This window comes from Brachyistius frenatus, unplaced genomic scaffold (genome assembly GCF_029030835.1).
Source record: "Brachyistius frenatus isolate BFR_SWC_R1_liver_20210118 unplaced genomic scaffold, ASM2903083v1 Contig_11, whole genome shotgun sequence".
Taxonomy (NCBI): domain Eukaryota; kingdom Metazoa; phylum Chordata; class Actinopteri; family Embiotocidae; genus Brachyistius; species Brachyistius frenatus.
This window is the reverse complement of record NW_027210610.1, coordinates 456,533-483,571: the sequence shown is the minus strand read 5'-3', so window position 1 is coordinate 483,571 and position 27,039 is coordinate 456,533. Positions and strand designations below refer to the sequence as shown.

Sequence of the window (27,039 nt, the reverse complement as noted above, 5' to 3'; positions counted from 1 at the left end):
ATTCTAATTTAAGTAAAAACCACTTGAATGGCATCATAACCAGTCCAGCTACATTTAACGATGATCTCTCTTATGCATGTTGTTTTTGCAGTGTAAAGTGAAATAGAATATGCCCAGTCTGTCTCTACCAGTATTGTAAACAGTTATTACAGTCATCAGTGGAATGCGGCTCTCCCACACTGCACTTCTCTTATTGTTCTCAATGAAACGGTCTGGTTCCCTCTCTTCGCTTCATTCTGTTCCAATCGGTTAGCAATGGGTCAACAGCGATGCACAGCTGAGGGGACGGAGGCCATTGTATCCAGTGTAAGACAAGCAGGACTAATCATTGTACAAGGCAAGTCTGGGCCTGCCGGGACTGAGGAGTGGCTGCTGGCTGTTACCAGTCAGTGATGGTGTGATGGGCTGTTATGACTCGGTATAGCTGGATGACAAGGACATGCACCAACGGTCAAGGTGAAATCACACTTACTTTTATGAGGTCCAAACAAATGTTGAACACTTTTTAAACCTTTAGATCTCGAAGTCTTTATCTTAATTCATCATCGACTCCCAAACAGGTCATCTGCTGCACCTTAACCTACTGACACGTGACATTATGATAATTAGAGGAGATATGGATAGCATTTGTATTTTAAATTGTCATGGAAACACACGACCAAACAACATGAGCGGACCAAGAAATTACACCCCTATTGGACTACTCTACACCTCGTGTTTTATGTCTAGTGACAACATTCAGTGCCAACTCAAGAAGAAAGCGCACCGTAGGTAGGAAGACAAATAGAAGTGATGAGGTGGTTAGGGCGAGTGATGGACAAATAACATTTCCGACGAACCGGCGAAGTTGGTCAGTCAATCAGTCGGTCAACCGATCGAGCGGTCCATCCGTCCATCCGTCCAAGATGGATTGACATGAAATTTGGTACACACGTGCCTGGTCACCTGAAATGATGGATTCTAGCAACTTTATCTCTAGTGCCATCATTAAATCTAAATGGTAATTTGTCTAGCACTTCTTTTTGAATTACCAAATCATAGACTTTTTTAAAAGTGGATGTAGCTTCCGGGTCTGAAAAATGAGGCCAATGTGGAAGTACCATGAAGTGCAATACCACTGAGGGACACTTGGGGTTAGCTCCAAAAAGATTCTGGCTTGCCTCTTGGACCAGATCCTTCTAAAAGTAATGCCATTCCCATCAGCCTCAACTTTGGTTGATAATTAGTGGTAATTAGCCAATGTTATCATGCTAATACACTAAACTGGGGTTTGTTAAGCAGCATTTATGTTCTGACAAGTGATTAGCTTTGGAAGCCTCCATCCTTGACACCTTTCCGACATTTAAACCCACTTCATGCTGTGTGGTGGTGAAAACAGAGCCATGCACTGTCTTTCTCTTTTGAGTTTCTCTTTTGATTGGCTACTCATCAATTTGTGGCACTTTTAACGTGTGAAACTCAATGCAACACCAGTAAAATGTGTGCCGTTATCCCTGTTACTCCATCAGGGTTGTGTCAGTGTAGCATAATAAACGATGACCTCCCTCCCCACACTAAATCAGGTTGGTTACATACAGTACATTAGCATGTCTCAGTAGGACATGGTGTTCCACTTCGCCAAGCATGGCCACAGGACATTTTTGCAAATCATTTTTTGTAAAAGCACAAGCATGGCAAACTGCATGTTTTTTTGTCTGTTAGACGTACAATATATAATTCATGCAAAGAAAAATCATTCCTCATCCATGATGGTAATTTAAACCAACTTCAATCCTAATTTTAGTTCTTGAAATATTTTAAAATCCTTTCTCTTTCATACTTCGTCTTCCTCCAGTTTTCCTCCAGAGCAACAAATCAGAGCCTCCCCATGTCCGAGATACAATTTCACAACCAAATCAGTGTCTCGTGAATATTTTTGGAAGCCACAGTTTGCAATAAGATGAGCCAAGACTAAACACTATAATCAGCCTAATTGCTGTAATCTTCAAAACTTTGTACGAACTGCAATTTTCTACCTTGGTTTATATTTATGAAACTTTCCAGAAAATTCTGATGCTGATTGACCGCAATATTGATTGGCTTCCCTCCTTTTTGCAAAAGCCTTTTCTCTGACTTTAAATTGAACTTGAACAACTAACCATCCTCTGATAGCTGAGACGAATCATTCTCGAGTGCCTTAACAATCTCGAGAAGAAGCACGAGAGTAAAAGTCTTGTGTTTACCGGGTGAAACCAGTGGAAAATTCCACATGCGACCCGATGCCTCTCCATAGATCACCACTTCTGTGACAGCTTCTGCCAATACGTTTAAGAGGATTAAGGTTAAATCAACAGCAAACTCTTTCCTCTCATTGCTTATCTGTAGATGTGTAAACTCGACTTCGGTGTGTTGTTTTACCGTGTTTCTTTATGGAAGATCTGCCTGTGTGAGGCAGAGAACACACACACTCTGCTACACACACAAACAGTGCTTGTCAGCTGTTTTATCTTGAACTCTGTGATCTGTTTACCGTGGGGTCACCTGCGTCAATAACGGTTGGATGCAGCTCTGACTCAAGATAAGTGTCTCGCTCTTTGTCCCCCCCCTGCCCCCCCCCGCCCTCCCCTCTCTCTCTCTCTCTCTCTCTCTCTCTCTCTCTCTCTCTCTCTCTGTGCAGTAGAGCAATAAAGCACCGATTTTGTTGCAGGAAAAATGCCAATAAGTGTGGCTGTATCGTATATCGCAGCTTTTGTGTTACGACTGAGTGTGTATTTGTTCCTCATAAGAATTACTGGTGAATATCCTCCTCTGCTTCCCGGCTTGTGTGCTGCCATCATCTTTCATTTCTGACAGGCTTTGTGGCATCGCCGGGGCAAGCTCAGGCTTGCTCAGCCAGCCCTCCCAAGGTCTGAGGCATGCACACACACACACACACACACACACACACACACACACACACACACACACACACACACACACACACACACACACACACACACACACATATTCATACACACACACACACACACACACATATTCATACACACACACACACACACACACACACACACGCATACAACACAACTTCTCCAATCAAACAGAGACCTCGTAAATGCCCCACAACAAAATTACTGATTTTGGAGAGAACGCAGCTCTTCAGACGGGGCCAATCATGCGTGGCTTCTGCTAAAGAGTCTACAGTCGCCTGCTAACCCGTCTGACCTCCAGCCATCGTCAAGGAGAGTCGGCAACATTTTGTGGTCGTGTTTTTTTTTTTTGGGGGGGGGGGGTAATTTGGCAATCATCTGCACCAGACAGACTCACCTCCGGAATCAGTGGAGAAGGCTTATTGTTGAGTCGTCATTTTAAGTTTTGAAATGCTGTGTCTCATTTCACTCCGGCTAGACTGTGAAGATGTAGTTAAGTTGAGCTCAAATTGGAATATGCCTTTTGTGTGAGGATATATAAATTGTAATAACTCTGCAGCTATTATACATCATTTTCTGTCCCTCAAAAGCAGAAAAAGCACTTTGGGACATTTGTCAAAACAACCCAAAGTGCTTTTACTTGTATCATTGTGAGGAGACGAGTCACTGTAAAGCCAATGAATATTGACACAAGATACTTTCGCCTAACAAATGATATTCTTACGTCTGAAACCACTTGAATGGAAAGCATAGGGTGCACACGACGTCCCATTTCGTAGCCACGAGCTCATGATTTCTTTTTGAAGGCAGCATCATCATCCATATATTTTATAACCTGCTGAGTCCATGGAAGCTCCTGTAAAGTCTCCATTTGTCCTACATTATCCATGAGAGCAGGGTTTACCTGACATGAATAGACTTTTTTTTATACACTTCTGTTCCAGTTGTAGTAGAGCAAATGACCACACTGTTAAAACTCTCAGCAGGGATCATTTCTCTTACCTCAACACTCGTTCACGTTATTCAGAGAAACTAAAGTTACTCCACCGTCACCTGCTATTACTACGTCTGATCTTCAAACAATCTGGTCATCCACTATTTCCTTTATTCCTCCTCTCAAGGACAAATTGTTCAGTGTTTAGCTTAACAGTTTTCCTGTCTATTCAGATGGTAGCGCTACACAGTTAGGTACTTAAAACTGAACCCCTCCTTTTTCACCCCAGACAAAAAAAACAAGTACATAAACCCGACAGCTCTACCACCCTGCCTCCCTCCCTTGGTAGTACAGCAGACAGACACAACAAGTGTGGTGTTGCCTGTTTACAGCGGGGCCTAGTTGGTCCTGCCAGGCTCTTTATGGCCCGGGGTGGGTTGCAGCAGTGAATGGGCCCCTGCCAGTAGCCAGCGGTGGTCGAGCTATACATGGGAGAGGGTCTCTGCAGGCAGCTATTGTCATGGTAAACAGGGGTTTGAATGGAAGAGGATGGGCAGGACACACACATAAAACGGAGGAAAACATGAGGAGGAACGGGCGGGAGAGGAGACAAACACCCGACCACCTTCGAGATGGCACATGTGAGCCAGCAGAAACGCCTTGTGCTTCTACCTTTGTTTGATTCACTCATATTTATAATACACAGTACTCTCATCCTATGCTTACCACTACTGTACATAGCTGAATGTGACACATGTTCTGTACCTAACAGAAACCGTGATAAATCCAAGGTTCAACATATCACTGTTCTTCCAAGGAGTGAGTCCAGAATCTGAAGAATTATTGTCAGCAACAAAACCAGAGGCAAGAAGTTGTTGATGGTAAGAAAGTAGGAAAAAAACATGTTTGTGGAGCCAACCAACTAAATGGGGCAAATTAAGTACTATTGCAATTTAAAATGTTCAAATTCACGAAAACAGAATAGAAATCGTACAAATTTTCAAAGGCAAACAAATATAACAAGGTTTCTGCTGCAAGTCTAAAATAAGTCTTGATAAATATGCTACTCATGGGAGTCCTTTTTCACAAATGCTTCCGTTGCGCATTTATAAAATGATTTTGACAGTACATCCCGTTGTTATTCCCAAGGCAACAAATACTGCTGTTTTGCTAAAGCCGTTGGCGTCACTGAGATTGGTACTAGGTGTTCTTTGGTGTTGGTACCGTGATCACCTGTGTCGAAGAAGGAGGTCATATGAAGTGAGAAAACTCATGTAGGGAGGGCGTCAAATGCCAGACTTTCATCTGGGAGACTGGTGATTGAGTTTCTGAGAAAACAAAAGTCACTGAGGTTTTCATTTACATGGAAGTTACTCTTACGTGCTGTAACATATTTCACTTATGTAACCTAACCTGTGTGGTGTGCGTGACGCTCTCAACATACAATTACCTAATCCATGATGGTTTCCAACCCTAAACAAGCAGTTTTAGAGCCAAACCCAAAACAAATTGTGGCCATGTCACATTTAACCCAAACTATGAGTGTTTCCTCAACCTAACGTGATTTTTGTTGGCCAAGTCACCTTGTGGTACGTATGAGACAACTGGCTGTGACAAAACAGCAGTATTTGATGCCATGGGATTAGAACGGGTTGCACAACAATTACATCCAACTGGTTCCTGCCATTATTTTGTGCATGAGATGTAACAAACTTCAAATTCAGACTTTGGCATCTCTTCAAGCTTTCCTGCAGCAGCTCCTGCTTCAGAGACATAGAACTCTCTTGTAAGTGAAGGCTATAAATGCCTACTTTTCTTGACAACTGACACAAAATGCATAACATTACATTTTTATTTTGCATTTCAATTTTTCAGACTACATAAAATACACATTTAGAAATCTGAAACTTACCTTTGAATTAGCGCTACATAAAAGAGCTGCAAATGAGTCAATATAATTCAATGCGTTAAATATAACTGTTGAACACCAAACAATGGTGGCAATATGTTAAATATGGAGGCTGATGTACAAACTCCTTGACGATGCTCTATTTTTTTTCAGTAGACTTACAAACTGATGGAGACAAGGCACAACAAGAATACAACGCAATTGCATCCATTGGACACGAGGGGTTATTGACCACTATAAATACAGAGCTATAGTCTGCCAATGGGTGCATTATGTTACCCGATTCTTGTATTTAATTTATTTATGTACAAAAAAAATAGCACATTGTAGTTTTCGGATGAAGACATAATGGAGGCCTTTGGCAGCTGCCTGCTTGGAGCAAAGAGGGCAGAAAAAGGGTTAAAAAGCGCCCGGCTGTCTGATAATCCTCCACAGTTAAAAGCCCTCCAGAAAGACGTGATGTGTGTGTGAGGTAATCAGTAAAAGATTCAAGTGTGCCCTAGGCTGTGCGCAAACAGACACACACACACACACACACACACACACACCACGGAAAGGACAAAAAGGGAGGGAAAAGGCTGAGTAGAAGAGGGAAGAAAAAGAATAAACACTCCTCCTTTCACTGTTTCTTTTCTGTTTCGCTCAGCCCCTTGCTCTTCTCCTCTTTCCCACTCCCTGCTGTGTCAGTACAATGTGACAGAAATTTTAACTGGAGTTCCCTCTCAATAAAGCAAACACACAAACACATGACCCCTTTTTTTTTTTTTTTTTTTCCCCTCCTTCTCCGTCTTGTATCCGTCTGTCTTCTTCATGTTCTTCCCCTTTTCACTCGGCCCGTTTGCTGCAATCTGTCTTTGTGGGCAGAAGGACCACCTCGTGAGACACAACCTTCTCTGTGTTTAACAAGATTACCAACTTATTTTTCTTCCACACACTCTGAAGGCCTTTTCAACCCATGATAGTAGTTGTAATTTTCAAGAAATGCGCGTACACGTAAACCTGTTCCAACACTGTCATGACGAGCAGAAATGGAGGCAACGCCACTTGTGTCAAGGTAGGCTCATCAGTCTCTGGCCAACGATCTTCAATTGCCCTCTGTGTCATAGCATCAAGCATTCAGAATTTGGCATTTAGATGCTTAATTGACTGTCACTGATAATGGGATTGTGTTCATTCAACCAGGGCGCTACGAGGAGCAGCACAAAGCCAATGAAACTGTCAGAGTGAGGCAGGGAGGGAAGGGTAGACAAAAAGTGACCCTATTTCCTGCCATGGTACCTCTTCCATAATTAGGTTTTAAGTAAGAAATGTAGATGTTTAACAGATTTAAATGTGCTGAAATTTGATTTTCCAGCCGTTTGGTTTGTTACGCATCAGATCTGTATGGATGATACAGGATACTGTAATAAGAGTTTTATTTCCATATTTAAAAAGATGTACTTTTTTTTTTTTTACATAGTTTGCTATTTTTTTCCCCATTATATGACTTAATTAGAATAACATAAGGACAATAGAAAAGACAGGCTAATCAAAACAAACACTGAATCAAATGTAACTCACAAAGTCACAACAGAAGTTGTCCTCAAATAACCCACGAGCAACAGTATTTAATTACATTTAATTAAGGACTAATTACATTTATTTAAGGAATAATTAACACAATAAGTCATTCAGAGACACTGCTGATTGATAAATATAATTTTCAGCACCTTACTGCTATATTACAAAAACATAAAGCAACTTGTCAGTTTTAGATATGTACACTTGCATATGGTGTGTTGAGTATCCAAATTCGAGAGGAGGTATGAAATTTGATGTGTCACATGATACTTGCGTGCACAAGTTTCACGCTTACAAAACGTGTAACTTTCACGCTTTGACAGCCTTAAGCGTGACCATCTCATGTTTTGCTGTAGTGGACCGGCGTGTCTATTTCAGGCTTTGACGTGATACTGGGTTGCTTGATGTCACACTGGGATGCGAGAAACCCACTGCAATATTTTTTAACAGCAGAGAGATCTCACAGTCCTGTATGACTATGATATATCTATCTGTGGTTTTTACCTTCAATCTGACACAACCTTTACCACCTCATAACATAACTATTTAAATTTTTGTTCAATAGTTTGTTTTCTTCTAGCTCTCCACACGCACACACACACACACACACACACACACACACACACACACACACACACACACACACACACACACACACACACACACACACACACACACACACACACACAGAGAGAGAGAGAGAGAGAGCTCAGTAACCAACTGCAGTATGCAGGTAGTTGGCCTCTTCCCCGCAGCCTCCCAGTGGAACATAGATGTTAACTGGCATTGTGGGGGGGGGGGGGGCGCCGAGCTGAGGGTGGTTTTTAATAGCTCATGATTACTCTGGAGAGAGGAGGCCATAATTACAACCACAAATGATTTCACGCCCCTCACCCCCATGTGATGTGCTCTGAACCTAATCACAGGGAAGCACAGAAGGGGTGTCGCAGAGGAGCTGGAGCTTTGACAAAAGAGGTTTCCCCTTTGTTTGCTGACAGGATATCGAGAAAATGAAATGGGCTACCTTTTGTCAAACAGGTGTATTGTGCCGCTGAACGGAAAGTGAGTTCTTCCACGTCTGCTGCATCTCTAGAAGTGTCGGCAACACCACACACAGATTTTGCCTGAATTGTTAACAATGTTCAAAGATATAAACATTTAAGGCAAGTTGTGTCAATATCTCTGCCTTGTATGGGATGTTTCGATTCAGTGAAAAGGATTAGTACATATATTTACAGTTTCCTAAAGCCAGAGTGAAGACCCCCCCCCCCCACCACTCCCTGCCCCCTGTGATGATCTCTCTCTTACCATCTGAAATCAGATGTTTGTCGGCTGTTTTTCTTTTGCTTGCTCCTGACAGTTTCTCTCGTATAGCCTGCTGACCTCATCCTTTCATCGCTTCCCGAAAAAGTGTGAGAGGGCTTATTTGTCATTACCTCATTTGTACTTGCTTCTTTCACCCGTTAAATGTAGACTAGAGGCTGCCAAACAAACCACAGTGAGATTTTTGCTGCAGAGGCTACAGCAGAAGCAAAGACGTTCACATCGGTTTTTAATGCTGTTTTTTTTCTATTGGAAAATTCCTCCGAGATTTTGACTTTGGTGTCAGACGCACATACACTTTCACATGCTTTGATACTACGGAACAATCGGACTGAGTTAGCATTCTGCCCACACGCACACCTCCTTTGCCCAGCCCATGCCAGCCAGCCAGCCGGCCAGCCAGCCGGCCAGCCCCACAAACACAGAATGGCCAGACTACATCTCTTTAATGGAGGTGCAGACAAACAGAGGAATGCTGGAGGGAGGATGGTGCGAAGCGTACGTCTGCCCACATCAGGCAGCCCTCAATAGAGATTGGCCAGGAACGCGTAAACTGGCTCCGCAGGAGTAAAATAGTAAAATGGGGCTTCTCTTCTTCTTCTTCGCTTTCATTGCGGGACTCTAAAGTCTGAAAGAAAAAATGCTGGAACATCAACAAGTGCCTGACACCAACCCAAAGTTTTAACATTTACATTTTACACGCTTTCAGCATGCAGTGGGGGGAATCGGGTGACATTTCTCGATCACTTGGGAATCAGAGATCTAAAAGAGCCATACAAGAGTGTCTCTATAACCCTCCTCATCCTCTGTACCTACCTATATAATGTTTAACACTCCAAAACATTCAACAAGCTGCCAAAACTAAGATCATTTGAGGCCATTTTCTGCCAGAATGCTCTAATTACTCATGTACAACTCTGATATTTCCCAGGGTACATCAGGTTTTTTTAGGCAGCAGATATCTGGTGGGGCGAAAGTCTTTCTTTTCCCCAATAAAGTGGAAGAAACATTTCATCTCGTATTTTCACATCTCACATTTAATGATGTTCTCCAGCCTCGGTGTTGGAGGCGCTGCAGCTGCCTCCCTGAGTCGAAGAGTAAACAAGCTGAGAGCTCTCTCCCGCCGCAGACACAGATCGCCGTGGCCTTTTACGCTCCCCCAACACTAATTGACCATCAGCCAAAGGACAAACCTCAGCCCCCTCCGCCGCGGCGCTCTCCCACTCCCTCTCATCATCCCATCACCGCTACCTTCCTCGTCTTTCATCTGCCTTCTTTAAACGTGTCACTTACTCCGTCTCTATCCTCTCTCCGTTCAATTCTCTCCACTTCTTTCATTGGGCCGTCTCCTCTCTTCTGTTGCCGTCCCCCTCGTGCCTGCCAGAGCTGTCTGCAGCCTTGCATAATTAGCTGGACCAAGCTGCCATGGGTCTGGTCCAGGTCTGGCTCGGGCTCAACCCGACTCATTACGGAGAATATGCCTGTCTGTCCTGCCTCCTCATCCTCCTGTGCCTCTCTTTACTCTCAGGGTCTATTTGGTTGATGTGTCTAATGTCATTATCAGTGTCTGAATTTTAATCAAATCGACTAATATTGAACTATTTTTTTCCTGTTGAAAAGCATTTCTGAGGTTATTTTGTTGTCGTTTTTTGATACCCTGGCTCCAAGGACTTCTTTTCTGTCACTTTTCAAAAAGCCTACAACCAAGCAAGTGCCTCAGTGCTGAGCATTAATGAAGCATGTGAATGTAACTGAGAAATTCTTGGGTTTGTATAAAGCATCTGAGCACAAATGAAAGGCTCTGATACAAATTGTAAATTAAACATCTTTCTCTTTTTCATGGCGTTTAAAGTGGAGGTTGTATGACTTGTATGTCATGTTAATAATTGCTGCCTGGGACAACTAGAACTTCTTTCTCTCCATATGAACAACTGCAGCCCCGTGAATGTCAGCACGTTGCTTTGAAATCCACTTCATCGGAAAGATCACAGCAAAGAGACTGAAAATATTTGCTTTGCTTTCCCTCGTGTACCTTTTTAAAAGTGTAAAGTTAAGAACAAAAAGGAGACTGGCACAGCAGTAACGCCGTATTAACACGAATCAACTACAACTATATATTGAAAACTGAAGATTTTAGTCCAGTGTGGTTTATGATTTGACCCCATTCATCACAGTGAAAATTGTCAAGGCTTAAAGGAGAACAAGAGCTCTTCAGACAAAGACAGGATGGTTATGTAAATTGTCTGACTGAAAGGATGTCTGTTAAAACATGTGCACTTATTTCTTTGGTGTCAAAAAACAAGACTAAGAATGAAATTCTTCTATTACCATTTAGTCATTCAATTTTTATGGATGTGTTATTGCTCTTAAGTAGGTGCACTTTCCTGCACAAATTGTTCTCTAACAGGAATTTTTTAAATAGGTGAGTTGTCAACAGCGTGCAGTAGATGCTGAAATTTGAATACATTTTGGAAAAACCTGTCAAACAAAAAAAAAAAATCAAAGTTAAAATCTATTACACTGGGAGGTTTTTATCTGGGAGGTCTCATGTCAGAAACCTTTAAAGGTCTGTTAACCAATTTTCTGGCAGTAAATTTAGCTGCATTGCCTTTAAAAAAAAAAAAAAAAAAAGTTTAAATCGGAGGACCCACAGGTTAGTGTCCCTCCAAAGTGAGGCACCAATGAGAGAGCGGAACATCCTTTTTCTAAAAAAGCACGCCACTTCCTGTGATCAATCAATCAAATCACACATTTGTCACTCAAAGTCATTTCCAATTTGGATTGAATTTGAATAATGCAATTCACTGCTGAATATTTAAAAGCGCAGGGATTGACCCAAGGGTGCGTTACAGTCGCAGGTCACGCAAAGGTTACATTTCATTAGGCGACTAATTGGCCATGAAGGGCACGCCACACCATTGGGGACAACCTGTTTACTGTCACCTTGTTTTGTTTTGGTCTCAAACCAGTCTGCTGTAACTGTTACCTATTCCGTGCCATTTTGTTCATCCTATTTGTATCATAACCTCACATAAACTTGACATCATTATGTCATAAAATGGTGTCTTTGCTGTTTCTCCGTTCACCGTGTGCGCCTGTGACTTCCTTACACCACAACCACCCCGGCCCCCTTCATTTCCTCGCTCATATCGTGCCCTCATTTCTCTCCCTGCGTACCTTTCTCCACTTGCCTTCCCCTCTCTCCATTATCTCGCCCGACTCATTTACAACCCTCGGCCGTGCCTTCACCCCACGGTGCTGCCTCTCATCTTCCTCCTCTCTGTCATGTCCGCGCCGAGCTTTCTTCACCTCTCCTTCCGCCTCAAGTCTATCTACTGTATGTCTTCCTCGGGCTTCCATCGCTTCACCTTCTCCCAGCGGAGATGTTGGATCGCTTGGTTCTCCAGTGGCTAATTTGACTGTTCTACTTGCCAACTTAGCAGCGGGAGCTCAGTGTGTGTGTGTGTGTGTGTGTGTGTGTGTGTGTGTGTGTGTGTGTGTGTGTGTGTGTGTGTGTGTGTGTGTGTGTGTGTGTGTGTGTTTGTGTGTGATGCACTTCTCCCTTGCCAGCTGCTGTTACACAACACTAGTTCTTGCCTCTACACACAAACACCTCACTTGCCAGCAAATATACACACATACACACACACACACACACACACACACACACACACACACACACACACACACACACACACACACACACACACACATATATATATATATATATATGAAATGACAGCCTTTATCAGTGTTTCATTCATGCATTTGACTGCTAACTCGGATGCGTGCGGGCCTCTGCTCTATCAGCATTCATGTGAACTGGAATGATACTTGAGCTGATGAGACTTTAAGCTGTGTCTGTAATCTCAGTGATGGCAGGGACGATGATACGAGGCTGAAGCCCCGTGTGCGTCTCCTCCTCCACTGTCTATGTGATGGACCGGTGTGAAGTTAAAGCAAAGCAGCGATTGGTTCCAGTGAGCAGTCTAATCAGCCATCAAGCATGAGATCCTTAAGTGGCTCTGAAAAGACGCCCCCCCCCCACACACACACACACACACATGAAATGCACATGTATCTATCAAAAGAAAATGCTAATGCAGATTTAAATACCGAAGGCCACACATAAATGCATATGTTTAAACCGACACGCACTCTGAGAGCCATCACGGGGCTCTAGTGGGACAAGTATCAGAGCACATGGTGTGCTAACAGACTGATGTGCTAAGCACATATCCGCTCAGAGTCACACACATGCACAAATACACACAGCTCACATGAGCCTTGATACCTCACCTGTCAGGGGCAGGTGTGGTCTCCGAGGACCCAATCAGTTTTAATTAACCCCTTGTGGTTTAGGTGGGTGGGGGAGGGGTTTGGGAGATAGGGAGAGCAAGAGCAGAGGGAGAGAAAAACGGAGTGAGGAGAAATATGTGCTTTTCATTGCAGCATACGTGGGTGAGAGATGGAAATTACTGGAAGAAATTCCACATTTCCCTGAAAACTACAATTGAAGTTTTTTTTCTCAAATGTTTTTATTGTTTTGCGTTATGGTCTTACGTCAGTCATTGCAGAACAGACAATAGAAAACCCAGCTCAAAGAAAGAAGAGGGTTTATCAGCAACAGAGGAAGGGGATCAGGAAAAGGCGTTCGGGACACATCTCTACCGATGGTACCGGCTCTCCTCTACTCCACTCGACTCGCTTTTGGTATTGGGTCCCTTTCTGGATTTTGTTTTCCACGGCAGATAGTAACCCCCTCGAGGCTGCAGCATTACTATAGCGACGCCGCATGAAACCGCTGTGACATCATTTTCAAAATCACCTCAACAAAATTGAGACATAAATTGCTAATAAAGTTGAAAGTTGGCTTCGTGTCTCTGCTCATGACTTCAGTTGTGCGAGCACAACTCCTCCGGGGCAAACTTTGCTCAGAACAAACATCCACTTCCTTGTTTTCAGATGGGTGGAGGAACAGAGTTCAACACGAGACCGGCCTGATTAAACACTCACTGGGTGCAAAACTGCAGAATCGTTCAAGAAACATTGATACCTGCAACAAAATAGTACGGGTCAAAACTTTTTCACTGCCGCCTGACATCGACGCAATGACAGCCCGTGTTTGTGTTGTGTCTTTTTCACACACCTTTCAAAGACACGCACCCTCACCAACACATTGACCCCACATCCATTATTGAAGGCTTGATGGTTCGCACGACTGGGACGACTAAGGCCCGGTAGATTGGGTGTCGCTCTGCTGTCGTCGTTATGTAATCGGAGGTCATTTCTTGAGCAGACCGGGATGAAGTCGTAGTCGGTAAACAGACGCTGGTGACTCGCCGATAAGGAAAACGTTTACAGGGATGGCTGTGACTTTAACATGTCTATTCACATGTTTGATGTTGAACATGTAGCTTTTATTGTTAATATTCTGATTTTGCAATACCATTACCATTACCTTCTGTTCTTTCTGAATGATTTTTTTCAATACCAATTTTACAAAAAAAACTATTTTGAGAAAAAGAACGTTACATTATACATTACAATATAAATCATTCTTTTTCATGCGGTTTAGAGGGGGAGAGTGTAATACTGGATTCAGACTGCGCAATATGTTTGTCTGTCACGGTGGTAACTGTCAGATTAGGCAATTAAAGTGCCATAAATTCCTGCCGTGTCTTTGTCGGGAGACTGGCAACTCTATAAGTATGACCCAGACCAATCCTGTGTCCTTGGGGAGGAGGGTCGAGAAGTTGTCAGTCGTGGCGACAGAGGCTCCAAGTGTGACGCTAAAGCTCCTTTCGCCATATTTAGAAAGGCAAGCCAGAGAGCCTTCTGTCATACTATTGGTTGATGTAAAGAAACATATCAAACTAGGCAGGTAGGAACAAAACAATTACGTCGGGGTGTCGTGCAGCGTTCCATACGCCCATTTGTCGCTACGATTGTCCGACACTGGAAACTGACCGATTTTGACTAAATCATATCAAAATCTGGTTGAACTTGTGTAGTCTGAGCCCGGCATAAGCCAGGTTATTTTCTGCATCTACAATTAACAGATGTCCTATAAACTCCTCCCATTCAAATATTCACGAGACACTAACATTTTTTTCCACGTTCCCTAAACGTCTTGCATGAAAGCTGTTGCGAGATGCTACAACTTACCAATGTTCCCAAAATTCCGGTAGATGGCAGCTGCACAGAGAGAAGCCTCCAGTTACCGCAGAGCACGCACCGTCAATCAAGTGTGTGGCCAAAACTCGGTTTGAAAAGAGTGAAATAAGGCCTCCTAACGTCAGAAGTCAAAACTAAGACATTTTTTCTTCAAGAATGCGAGTCTATGGAGGCGGAGGCTTTTTGGAGCCAGCCCCTCGTGGCCATCAGTGGTATTGCAGTTTTAAGCACTTTCAAAGTGGCCTAATTTTTCAGATCTGGAAAGTACGTCCTCTTTTATATACAGTCCATGGTATCAAAGCAATTCAGTCGGTGCCACAAAAATATGGAAGCCCTAGTTACATGATACAATTACATATACATATATTTAAAAAAAATTCCCCTTGGGGATTAATAAAGTAACTATCTATCTATCTATACATAATTGCATATTTCTGTTATAAAATGTGTTCATCGCTTCAGTGCACAGATAGAGGAAGGAGACGGGGGTCGGGGTAATGTGGACTCGAGGTGCTCTTAGATGCATGTATCCTGTGTGTGTGTGTGTGTGTGTGTGTGTGTGTGTGTGTGTGTGTGTGTGTGTGTGTGTGTGTGTGTGTGTGTGTGTGTGTGTGTGTGTGTGTGTGTGTGTGTGTGTGTTTTTCTGTGTGCTGTGTACAGCTCCCCCGGTGAGCCAAATGCTCCACTGCTTCACAAAGCAAATCGCAGCTAATCAAATAAGAGCCCTCAGCAGCACACAGACATCGGGTGAAGAAAGGGAGAACGGTGTGTGTGCGTGGAGGAGAGGGTGGTGAAGGCAGTCTAGTGGCTTTGAGAGATCCTGGATAGTAGGTGGGGGAGGAAGAACACACACACACACACACACACACACACACACACACACACACACACACACACACACACACACACACACACACACACAAGCTTGGATGGATGCACATACTCAGTTATGACACACACACACGGGTATACTTACACCAGCTAGAGAAATAAAGCAGTTAAGTGCAAATACATATGCAGCCTCTTTTGTCTGTCTCATCTGTATATCTTTGCTTTTCTGTGCATCTCTTTGACCTCCGTTACTACATAAGTGGCCTCGTGGGAGAAGTTCGGATTTTGGCCGTCGCCATTTTGCTAATTCGGAGCGGTTTGGAAGTGACCTTATTTGGACGAGCTGGGGAGGAGCGAGCCGTGGATGTGACTCGATCTGATTGGAAACCCAAGGACACTATGCCCCGCGCACCTGTAGCGGAAACCTGACCGCACCACAAGCCTGTCAGTCAAACAGCATCTATAGAGCAGTAGGCATCTTGGAGCAAAACCTAGCGGCCCTCGGTGGTATTGCAGTTTAAGGCATTTTCCCATTGGGGCTGAATTTTCAGACCTGGAAGCTACATCCACTTTGATACGCAGTCTATAGTTAAAACACAAAAAACGAATCTATACCCCTAGACTTCACCTGATGGGGATGCAGGGTAATGTTAGACGATGACGAACACGTCTCTGGAGAAAGAATTAGTCCATCTTGACACAACAGTGCGCACCGTATTCTCTGTGACCACGAAATCTGGAGCTCATTGATCTGACCAGGAATTTTTATGGCTGAGAATCGAGCAGAGCAGCAGGCCAGATTGCTGAGGTTGGTCCAGACTTGTTTTCTGCTCTGCTCCTTGGCACCCGCACTGATGCTGTGCGAGTGGCGCTGCTCCAGCGCCGTCCTGGCTCGGTTTCTCCGCTCCTCGTCCACGCTCACCCTCCTGACACGCTGCCCTCTGGCTAGCCCTCTGCGAGTGGGCATGAGTGTTTGACCGTATGAGAGTTCATGCAGTTGCATCTGTGTGCCTGAGTAATCTGTGACCGGCTTAAGTCTGTGTTCGCTATTTGTGTGTGTGTGTGTGTGTGTGTGTGTGTGTGTGTGTGTGTGTGTGTGTGTGTGTGTGTGTGTGTGTGTGTGTGTGTGTGTGTGTGTGTGTGTGTGTGTGTGTGTGTGTGTGGCAGCTGTGTGCCCTCCTCTTGTCTCCTTGTGGGACAATCGGCCGCTCCCTGCGACCACAGAGACCGAAGGCACGGGACAAGAATGTCTTTCACTGACCAAGTGCTGAGTGCCAAGACGCACACACGCAAGCCAAAAGACGTATAAACTGATACACAAAGTTTGCTTCATTATTCATTGAGAGTATCTTACCATTTTATATCTAGAATGGTAAAAGAGAGCGCATTCTTTGGTTTGAAACCTTCTCCGGGCAAATGTTACTTAGCATGCAGACTACTGGGCTTTGTTCAGACTGCAGGGAAATCGGACTTGTTTCTCAAATCAGATCTTTTCGGACAGACTGTTTTCACTGTTATTTGAAAGTAAGTGGATCAGATTTGGTCAGATCACCAACCTATCTGCATGGTTTGCTGTGGTAACAACATACATGTAGCTACGCTGGTGAGACGCCGAGGCAAAGTGTGAAAAGATAATTTATTTTGGCAGTCCACGGACTATTGTTCTCGTCGTCATCCCTCACACCAAAATCTCGCTGACAAGGGTAGCATAGATTCTGCTAACTCTGTCTCTCTGAAAACTACGTTGTCATTGTGTGTCGAGTGACGCAAGAAACCGCCTGAGTGTAACAACTACGACACATCTGTAGAAATTTGTCAGGATTTGGAGCCACCTCCAAATGTGTTTTGGACCTGATGTAAAAAAAAAAAAAAAAAAAAAAAAAAAAAAATCCCATTTCATTGTTTTGGAGGGCTTTTTTTTATGTCCAGACTTTAAAAAAATCAATCCAGATACAATATGGATGTGACAAAAAATATGAATAAGTCAAGTGCTGATTTTGATCAACACTTACTCATTAGGGTTATACCTTCCTCCTGCTCCATGCACGTCACTGCGCTGTGCATGGGTCGCGCGCAACAGGCGCATTCTCTGAACTAATTGATCCACCCTCGTCCACCTAGATCTAGTACACTAGACTTTGAAACAGTAAGAATATATAATTATTTATTAGAATTTACTTAACCTGAAACAATACAGCACGGCATAAAACTATAACAGAGTACAATAGTATTTCCTGAGACACATGCACAGCAGTATGAAGTGTGTGTGATTCAGTATATCTACATATACTAACATGCCATTATATATATTATGTTGACATGAAATACAATTTAAATTGAAACAATTCAATCATAATAAATGACTATATAATGTTGCAATATACACAACATGATAGCATATAATAAAGGAGTATACAAACAAATAGCACAGGTTAATCGTTCCAATGGAAATTCAGTTAGAAACACCAACAGGAGCAGCAAGAGTGGCTGTCTTTCTGTGACTGACTGACTGACTGAGTAAACCCACTGAAGATGTTGCGTACTTTGCTGTGAGAACACTGTACTGTCTGTGTATTCCACAAGCTTAACCCCGCTCATCCCCGCTCATCCTGGGTAACAGAAACATTGTCACCGAGAGGCTGGCAAGGAAAGTCTTCTCTGTGGATTAGAAGAAAAATGGAAAGGTCAGTGCCGTCAAGGGAAAGGCACTCTGAGCACTTATAGAAGCACAGCAGATGTAATGGAAATGGTTCATGATGTTGCTGCACCCTGCACCGAATGTCTAGCCCCAAGTTCCATTAATATCTCTGGAGGGGACACAAAGGAGACAAACAAGGCAGGAAGACACGATTAATGTGACCTATAAGCCCTGCCGCAGCCCAACGAGGTTGAATAGAGCCTATGTTGCCTTCGAAAATCTTTATATGTTTTTATAATTGCCATCTGTGTGTTGCGGTCCCGCTTGCACTCATTTGCACACCTGTATTGTCTGCTCTGCATGCCCCCGATGAATGAAATTAGCACATCAAAACTGAAACAAAATCTAGAGGGTTTCTGCGAGGGTTCATGGAAATTGCAGACGCAGTCTTTACATAAAGGGCGCCTCTGGACAAAAACCTCCACCAATGAATCAATATTGTTGAAGGAAAATGCTTAAAAAACATTCAGTTCTTTAAGTAATGATCCTGTTCTATTGTATGTAAGCATGACCATGCGGACACTGATCAATTATGCAAGTGGATGAAACCTCCATAATCTCTGTCAATGGAAGAAAACCCCCTCGTCTTACTACACCTCAGACCTTTTATTCTAACTCACCAGCCGCAGTTCCTTTCAAAATGGAACAGGCAATCTAAATGGAAGCTTCATTAGCATTTCATGCATAAACAACAGCCTCTCGGAAAAGACTGGTTAGATGTATTTCCTGCCTAAGCCCCTCCTCTCGTGTCACCAGTCTGGAGAGGAGCATTAATGGATGGTCAGACCACTGTCTTTTTTCCCTTATCAATATGTGATGAGGGCTCGGAAACCAGAGATGGACGACAATTTTCCCAGCAGTTCAGAAAGGTGAAGGAGACTTCAAGTGAAGGTCCTTTCCTGATATATGGGCGAGAGTCCTTGCTTCCATGCATCAATGAGGAAATTTAATTCATCCGTGTGATCTTACTCTTATCTGTTCATGTAATCACTCACGCTCAGGAGTTCCTCAGGGGCTATAAAAACAGGCTTGGGGCGTTTTCCCGCTGCCATCCTTTGCTTTGTGCCACAATGATGGATCTAATTAGTGAGGGGACCCCCATCATGTGTCTTCTATCTGCTGGTCCGCATGAAGATTAGCTCTGAGGCTTTACCCAATAAATCGGGAGATGAACCCACTGTCAATGTCAAGCTGGGAGGGGCGCTTCTTTAGCAAAGCTGGTTGACCCTGTTTATGCCCGACTCTAATCACAAGCAGTCCAGAGGGTGCCACGATGGCAATAAAACACCGACTTCACCCTTGTCTTGTGTCTCTGTTCCTGGCCTCGCCCTCCTCTGTGTAAACCGCAGACACGCACACAGACGCACTCGGACGTGGCGCAGGGCCTCCCGGAGGGGCACCAGAGAAGAGGTTATAAAGCATTATAGGCCAGGTTAGCCTACAGTGACAGCCCGGCCTGTTCCTCCTTTTTTCAGCAGGTCCGCATGCTGGGCAGTCCCAGCCTCTCGTCCAACCATGGTGAATAGAACCGCGGGGCTCTGGCTCCACAGAGATAGTGTTATCTGGGCCGCCACGGGGCTCCAATCGCAACCGTGTACACACACTCTCAGGGGGCAGCACGCACATCAGCATGAGCGCAGACAAAGAAACCTGTGGACCAGCACAAACATTTATGGGCATATAATGTAACCGTGCACAAGTACATGTGCGTTGGGGTCGCAGACAAACAGAGACAAATGTGAAAGTTCTCACGCACGCACACACACACACACACGCACACACACACGCACACGCACACACACACACACACACACACGCACACACACACACACGCACACACACACACACACGCACACACACACACATCGGTTTGAGGGACTCTTGACAGTGAGAGTGACACTGATGTTCCTCTTCCAACTCACTGATCTCCTGGCCTACATTTTGAATTAAATCGATATGAAATGACCCTTAGCTATCATCGGAGCAGCCTCTCGGTCAGATGAAGTGATTTTCTCGATGCAGGGTGGTCAGTGGTCACACGCCTCAGCCTCAAATCTGCCTGTAGTCCCTGCTGTTTTAAGGAATCTGAGTTATTCCACCCATTCCTGGAAATCTCCACACATGACCTGTCGCCGCTGGGAGCCGTGAGCCAGAGAGACGGGGATAAGCCGCATTTCTCCACTTTTCCTCCAGCAATTTCAATTAAAAAGAGATTTGGGGTGGAAAAGCACATTTTCATACGAGGCATGCAAGTAAAATCCTGGAAAAGGTTGTGATGATGTGGTGGCAGGTTCTTTGGACATTTTCTTACAGCTATTTTCTTACATTCACCTTTTTTTTGAAAGGTGAATGTATTTGAGATAAGTCTTTCTTCAGTATGTTTATTGAATGTACTGTATTTCATTTCCATGACAATAATTTGGAGTTGACAAAAGTGTTAATTCGCGAGTTGTTTGTCCTCTCATTAAACTAACTTAAACAATTAAACCCTGAAGTGAACAATCAAAACTTTTAATTTCATCTCGCGTCAAAACAGCTCAATGTTGTCATTTAGCCAGTCGAAGAGCAGCTCTGTGCAGACCGAGCGGCAACCAACGGTGACGTGACCCATTACTTTGTGACCAGCTGTTAGGAAGCCCAGAGTTCGGATGTTGGCCGTCGCCATCTTGCTGGTTTGGAGTGATTAGGAGCTGGAAGTGACCACATTTGGACAATGTTTGGCGGGAGCGAGCGGTGGATCTGACTGATCTAATTGGAAACCCGATGATACTAGATTCGGCCCACAGATAGTGGAAACCTGACTGCACCACAGGTCTGTCAATCACAAATACACGCCTGCAAAAACATGTGTTTTTGAGGCCTATTTTCTAATTATCGACGGGATTATTTTCGGACGGACGGACAGAAAACGAATACTCTGACTTTTTAGCACCACCATCCGTTGGTCAATTAGGTGTCTTTGTTTTTTGGTCAAAAACTTGCTAAACAAATTACATCAGCTTCACTTGTACTTTGTGTCTTCGTGCTAATAACCATGCACACTAACATTGTAAACATACCTGCTGACATGTGAGTATGTTAGCATGCTGATGTTTAACTCGAACAAAAATTACAACCTTTCAAAGCTGCTAATCTTTAGCATGAATGCAGATTCTCAGTCTTATTATATCCGTATTATCACAAACCGATTGTTGCATATCGCAAATATTGTTTGTTTGCTTTTAATTTTTGTTGTGTGGAAATGTTTTTGCTAATTCATAATTGTCAGTATGCCAACATGCTAATGGGTGATGAATGTGGTAAACGTTATGTTCCAGACCTGTCGCATTAGTTTGATGTAACACTCAAAGTACTGCTGCCTCACCAAGCTGCTATCATTTTTTTTTATGTCAAATTTTTCAGTCTTATATCATTTTCATCCTTTTCCTCCTCACTCAGACCAAAAACCACTGTGACATCAGATACTCATCAAAATGAGTGAAGTGTCTTTAGTATTGTCTCAAAAGTGATCACTGAACACATTGGCTACATGTCTGACATAATTTCAATTGTTGAAAGGGTGGAATTTGCAATTATCATGTACTGAGTTATACTCTACATGTTTATGCAATACCCCCCTGTGTGTCTCAAATACCAGGCAAGTCCAGGCCTGCCTGGGCTGATTAATGATAATGATAGACCTTTTATCTCTTTATTGGACAGACTGAAGTCTAACTCAAACAATAATCTGACTACAGCTCTATGCTGCACTTCACCCGTGTTAGTTTTTTTTAATTTGGGATATTTTAAATGAAGGATGCATCTGTTTGTGACAGCGTTTTCTTTAATTGACACCATTTATTGCATCAAGGCATGATTGCATTTTCAAACAGCTTTTTAAAAAACGTACAAATGAAAACGTGGAGATTAAACAGTTCGTGTCAACCAACATTAATCAATATGATACAATAAGAGAGTCTGGCCTTATAAGAATTGAATTCATGTAACCTCCCCTCACAATTTCCAATCATATTTGTGAAAGCAAACAGAACAAATTAAAAAAAATAAAGACATACACTGAAGTAATCAATAAGGACAAAAGAAAATCCATCACCCTGCGATAGAAAACAGGACTCACCCCTTTTCTTATTAAACCATAAACCCTAGGATATTTTCTGAAATCTTCACCTGAAATACTATTACCAAATTCAGTGAGTCAGAGCTCCATAACTGTGAGGCCAGGATGAACAACCTTGGGCTCAATGGATAAGAGACACTTGGGAAAACTTTAAAATGCAATGAATCTGTGTCTCCATCACCAGACCAGAGAACTGTTTACATCTGCCTGATTAAAACTGTAAATTAGACGGTAAATAACAGCCTGATAACAATGAGTCAGTGACACTGATGTTATTGAACCTCTAAAAATTCTCAACTGGAACTACCAAATTTGATGCAACAGAAATGAAGCACAACTAATGTTACATCCGTTTTAGTCATAGAAGTAGTAGTCGACCTTTTCACTGAATGTGCCAACCGTCTACAAATGGTTGTATTTTAGTAACAGATCCGTCCTGGTCCTGCTGCAGGGACTTCCACGGTCGAAAGGGTTAATAAACACATTAAACACCAATGAACTGCATATTACTTCTCAAACAATTTGGCGCGATATTGTGTATATCTGTGAAAAACAAAACCTGTAATTTGAAGCAAGCTCTTTCCAGTCAGATTTATTGCGGTGTTGAGTTTGTTGTTCTAAAAGAGGCCGGCGTGGACCATGTATATATGCATCATTTTCATTATGGTCAGTAAACTTTTTGAAAACATTATTTTAATGCCATAAAAAATTAAACTAAACATCCTGAACAAAAGCTGTTTTGTTTTCCTAAACTTGCTGCCTATCAAAGTGCATAATGTTCCATTTCATGACTTTCTGTCTTCCTCCGTCTGCTCCCCTTTTTGCTTTGCAATACATAACCGTAGACAAATGGCAAATGGTCTTGCCTAGCTTGGTGCTATATACTTTAGTGAATATATATTAAATTGACTATATAACGATGTCAAGTGAATGATTTGTAATCTCTTACTATGATTGTATAAGTTGTTTCATCTCCATTTTGCTCTGATAACTTTTCATCATCATACAACACAGACAATCGAGATGAATGGCTGATTTCGCTGCATGTTAGTAAAAAAAAAAAAGAAGAAGAAGTTCATGCTAATGTAGCACAATAGAAAGTCCTCTCAGTCCTGTGGTGACGGCTTGTTTGTGGAGAGTGCTTTGATTGGAGGGTGGCTGGCTTTTCTTCACTTTCCTTCCGTCACGGTGATCAGTTAATCACCAACCCCGGCACGACGAGTAGCTGCAGTCCAGCGCTCATCCTCTACAACCAACGTCCTCATATCGGAACACCTGAAAATCCAACTTGAAGGTTCAGCATTTTTTTCTTCCACCTGAAGAAGTTATTTGAGTTTGCAAAGAGTTCATATGAAACTAATTTGGTATAATAAAAAGTCTCTGTTCTATTGTCATTTCACTGATTTAAATGTTTTAATATCAGCGCAGCTTCATGTTACACACTGCTTCCTGTAAACCACCTGACGCCCACAGGAAACAATGGAAGTCTACGCCAGAAAATAATCCCTAATCATGTTCCCTAACAGATCTTATAGTCAGTTTTTAAGGACATCTTCGTTAGCTGGGTTTGCGAGGGAGTGAGGCATGATTGCGTTTGCATTTTAGCAACAACAACAACAAAAAAGTTACAAATTTTTTTTTATGACAAATGCAATGTGCATTGCGGAATGATTGGAGGAGAATGCAGAAGTAACTGTCAGCACTGTTATCCTTTCAGAGAATACAGAGTTGGAGCAGCAGTCTTGAGATGTCGGTGTGGTTTGGGGTCAAAGGTCACAGATAGCTCTCCACTCGCTCCCACGAGTGCATCTCCGTGAAGAAGCCCTCACACAGGCCGAAGCCCTGATCCAGAGTCAGAGGAATGGCCTGCGCCTCCTCTTTAATCTCTTCCCACGGCTGCAGCACCGCCTCATCCGGCTGCTCCGGGAACAGCGCGGAGGCCTCGTCGAAATGCTGCAGCTGGTGGTGTCCCTGGAGCAGCTGATCGGGGTCCAGCTGCTGCTGCTGCTGCGGGTGCTGCTGAGGCACGTGGAGCTCTCCCATGCTGCACTCCATGGACGCCGTGCTCAGGTCCATGTAGCCGTAGGACTGATGGTGGTTCATGTGCTGGCTCTGACCCAGAACGTCCCCGCCTCCGCACCACCTCCCCAGCCCCGCCAGGTGCTGCCTCCCCTGCATGGAAACCTCCATCTCGCAGCCCAGGGAGCTGAGCGCCATGTTGATGTCCAAGTCCTCAAAGGTGCTACAGTTCCCGCCAAGTACGTCATCAAACACGGACGCCAGGTCAAAGTCCCCCCTCAGGATGTCTGTTTTGTTGGCCTCTGTGGCCAACAGAGGCGACTCCGTGGCCCTCATCGCCTTGTTGTTTTTCAGGGGCAGGTGCTTCCTTTTGCCGCCCACCGCCTGGTAAGGGCAGCCATTTTGGGTGCTGTGATAACCCTGGACTAGTTTGCTCTGTCTGTGTGCGCCGCCGCTGCCGCCGCCGCCGCTGCTGTTGCTGCTGTAGTGGTTGGCAGACATCCTCCTGCGTTTGAAGATGCCATTGACAAACATGTCAGCGTACTGAGGATCAATTTGCCAGAAGCCTCCCTTCCCTGGCTCGTCTTTCTGTCTGGGGACCTTCTTGAAACACTTGTTGAGGGACAGGTTGTGACGAATCGAGTTCTGTGACAAAGCCAAAAACAACGAAGAAGATTTAAACACGAACCCATTGGCCTTGAGCAAATTTAAGTTTAGTCGTGTAAAAAATTAAAGTGGCACTTTTATAAGGGTGACAGGAGGCTGTGTGTTGGGGGTATTGTTGTTGTTTGTATGGGAAAGCAAATGTACCTAATGAGGCTTTCTTGTAACAGGCAGCTCTGTGCCTTTCAAACATGATCAGCTGTGCTTAGCTGCCATCTCTCTCAGGAGCCCTCATTAACACACACACACACACACACACACACACACACACACACACACACACACACACACACACACACACACACACACACACACGCACACACACATTTGAGTGCTTTCTCCACCCCATCACCATTCCCCTCAGACAAAAAACCCTGTATGAGCACTCTCCAGGAGGATGGAAATTTCAGATACACTTGGATTAAAAACACTTGTCAGGGAAATCATCAAAGGCAGAAATGAGACACTAATCCTGCAGGAGGAGGGGGGGTGGGGGTGTTGGTGATTTTCAGATGGTCCAATACTACACCTGTCAGTTCTGTTTTCCCACCCTGATAAAGGAAAGGCCGTCTCATGTCCTGTGGCCTAAAGATGTGCTGCCTGATGGTGACACTGGAGTCAATTGCTCACCTCTCCTCTCCTCCCTCACCTCACCATTTATCACACTCATAAATAATAGAAGGAGAGTTATCCGGTCTCGGTTACCTGCCAGCTGGGCTCCGCGTGTCTGTAGTAGCAGAAATTCTCCGTTATCCAGTTGTAGATGGTGGACAGAGTCACTTTGGGCTGTTTGCTGGCCTGCATGGCCATGCAGATGAGAGAGGCGTAGGAATAAGGCGGTTTGACTTTAGGGTTGGTTTTGTAGTCGACCTCCACCGGCGGGCTCGCCTGCATCGGGATCTGCGGGAAGCCGGATGTAGGATAAGCGCAGTTGGTAAACCGCGGGGCCGCGGTGGAGTCGCTCCCGGAGGTGACGGGGCTCCCGAGGTACAGAGGCATCCCGGTGGCAGCGGTGTCCCCGGCCGGAGGGCTGGACGGAGACTCGGTGCCGGCTCGGGGGAAGCCGAGGCGTTTTAGGAAGAGGTGCTGCTGCGAGGACGGACACCCGGGTCCGGCGCCGTTGGGTCGCTCTGGGTCCGCGCTAAGGATGGAGAAATTCTGGAGCCAGTGGAGACTGGTTAGGCTGTCGTCAAGGGGGGCCGAGTCGGACCCAGTGACCTGGTCTTCGGGGTAAACCGCCAGCCACTTCTCTTTAAACTTGTTGGCAATGTCGGGGCTCGTTAAGACCGGCATCCTGGCTTTGTGAAGACTGAAGAAGGTCAAAGGGTCTTTAAACTGACATTTAAAGTTCAGTGCTGGTGGAAGAATTTTTTTTTTAAAAACAAAAGCACAGTTGAGTAAATGATTCTAAATGACCCCTCATATCCATATGTCAAATATATCACCAAGGATCGGAGATCTTTTATGAAAATATCCAATACAATTAATATATACATCCCCTATATTACTAAATGATGCGTAATTGCCCTACCTCTGATGTCGCCTTGCTGGAGGAGATGCTCTGTGTGCACCTGTTGCAGTCCGTCCCTGCCTCTCCTCTCGGACTCAGCGGCGCATCCAGTGTCTGCGCAACAAGTGCGGCGGGGGAGGGAGGGGGGGCGAGGAGCATCCAGCAGCGGCTCATATGGAGGAAGGAGAGGCGGCACTTAGGATAGATCCATGACGACCTGGGCGAACCGGGCTGTTATTAATCCGAACGCACGCCTCTGCTGGAGTGTCCGAAAGATGTCAAGACGTGAGAATGTGTGGAGGTTGTAAAATAAGTCGCTCATAAAGCCCGAGAGACTGCCCACCATCCCTTTAAAACGCCTGCAGGCGATCTCTGATTGGCTGGCTCCATAT

At 44.2% G+C, this 27,039-nt stretch overlaps 1 protein-coding gene across 1 annotated transcript; it reads right to left on the bottom strand.

The window, feature by feature from the left end:
- Nucleotides 1–22,157: 22,157 nt before the first annotated feature.
- Nucleotides 22,158–26,890, bottom strand: foxj1b (forkhead box J1b). The gene is made up of 3 exons (XM_069691297.1): nucleotides 26,669–26,890; nucleotides 25,843–26,492; nucleotides 22,158–25,119 (listed from the first exon to the last, which is right to left on the bottom strand). The coding sequence occupies exons 2-3, from the start codon at nucleotides 26,428–26,430 to the stop codon at nucleotides 24,229–24,231; spliced, it is 1,479 nt and encodes a 492-aa protein (XP_069547398.1). The 5' UTR covers nucleotides 26,431–26,492; nucleotides 26,669–26,890; the 3' UTR covers nucleotides 22,158–24,228.
- Between the last annotated feature and the right edge of the window lie 149 nt (nucleotides 26,891–27,039).

What these genes read in the sequence shown, in the direction of transcription:
- foxj1b (XM_069691297.1), bottom strand. Translation starts at nt 26,430, where the DNA reads ATGCCGGTCTTAACGAGCCCCGACATTGCCAACAAGTTTAAAGAGAAG. An exon ending in ACGCGGAGCCCAGCTGGCAG is followed by an intron (nt 25,120 to 25,842) that starts GTAACCGAGACC and finishes GCTTTGTCACAG; the next exon opens with AACTCGATTCGTCACAACCT.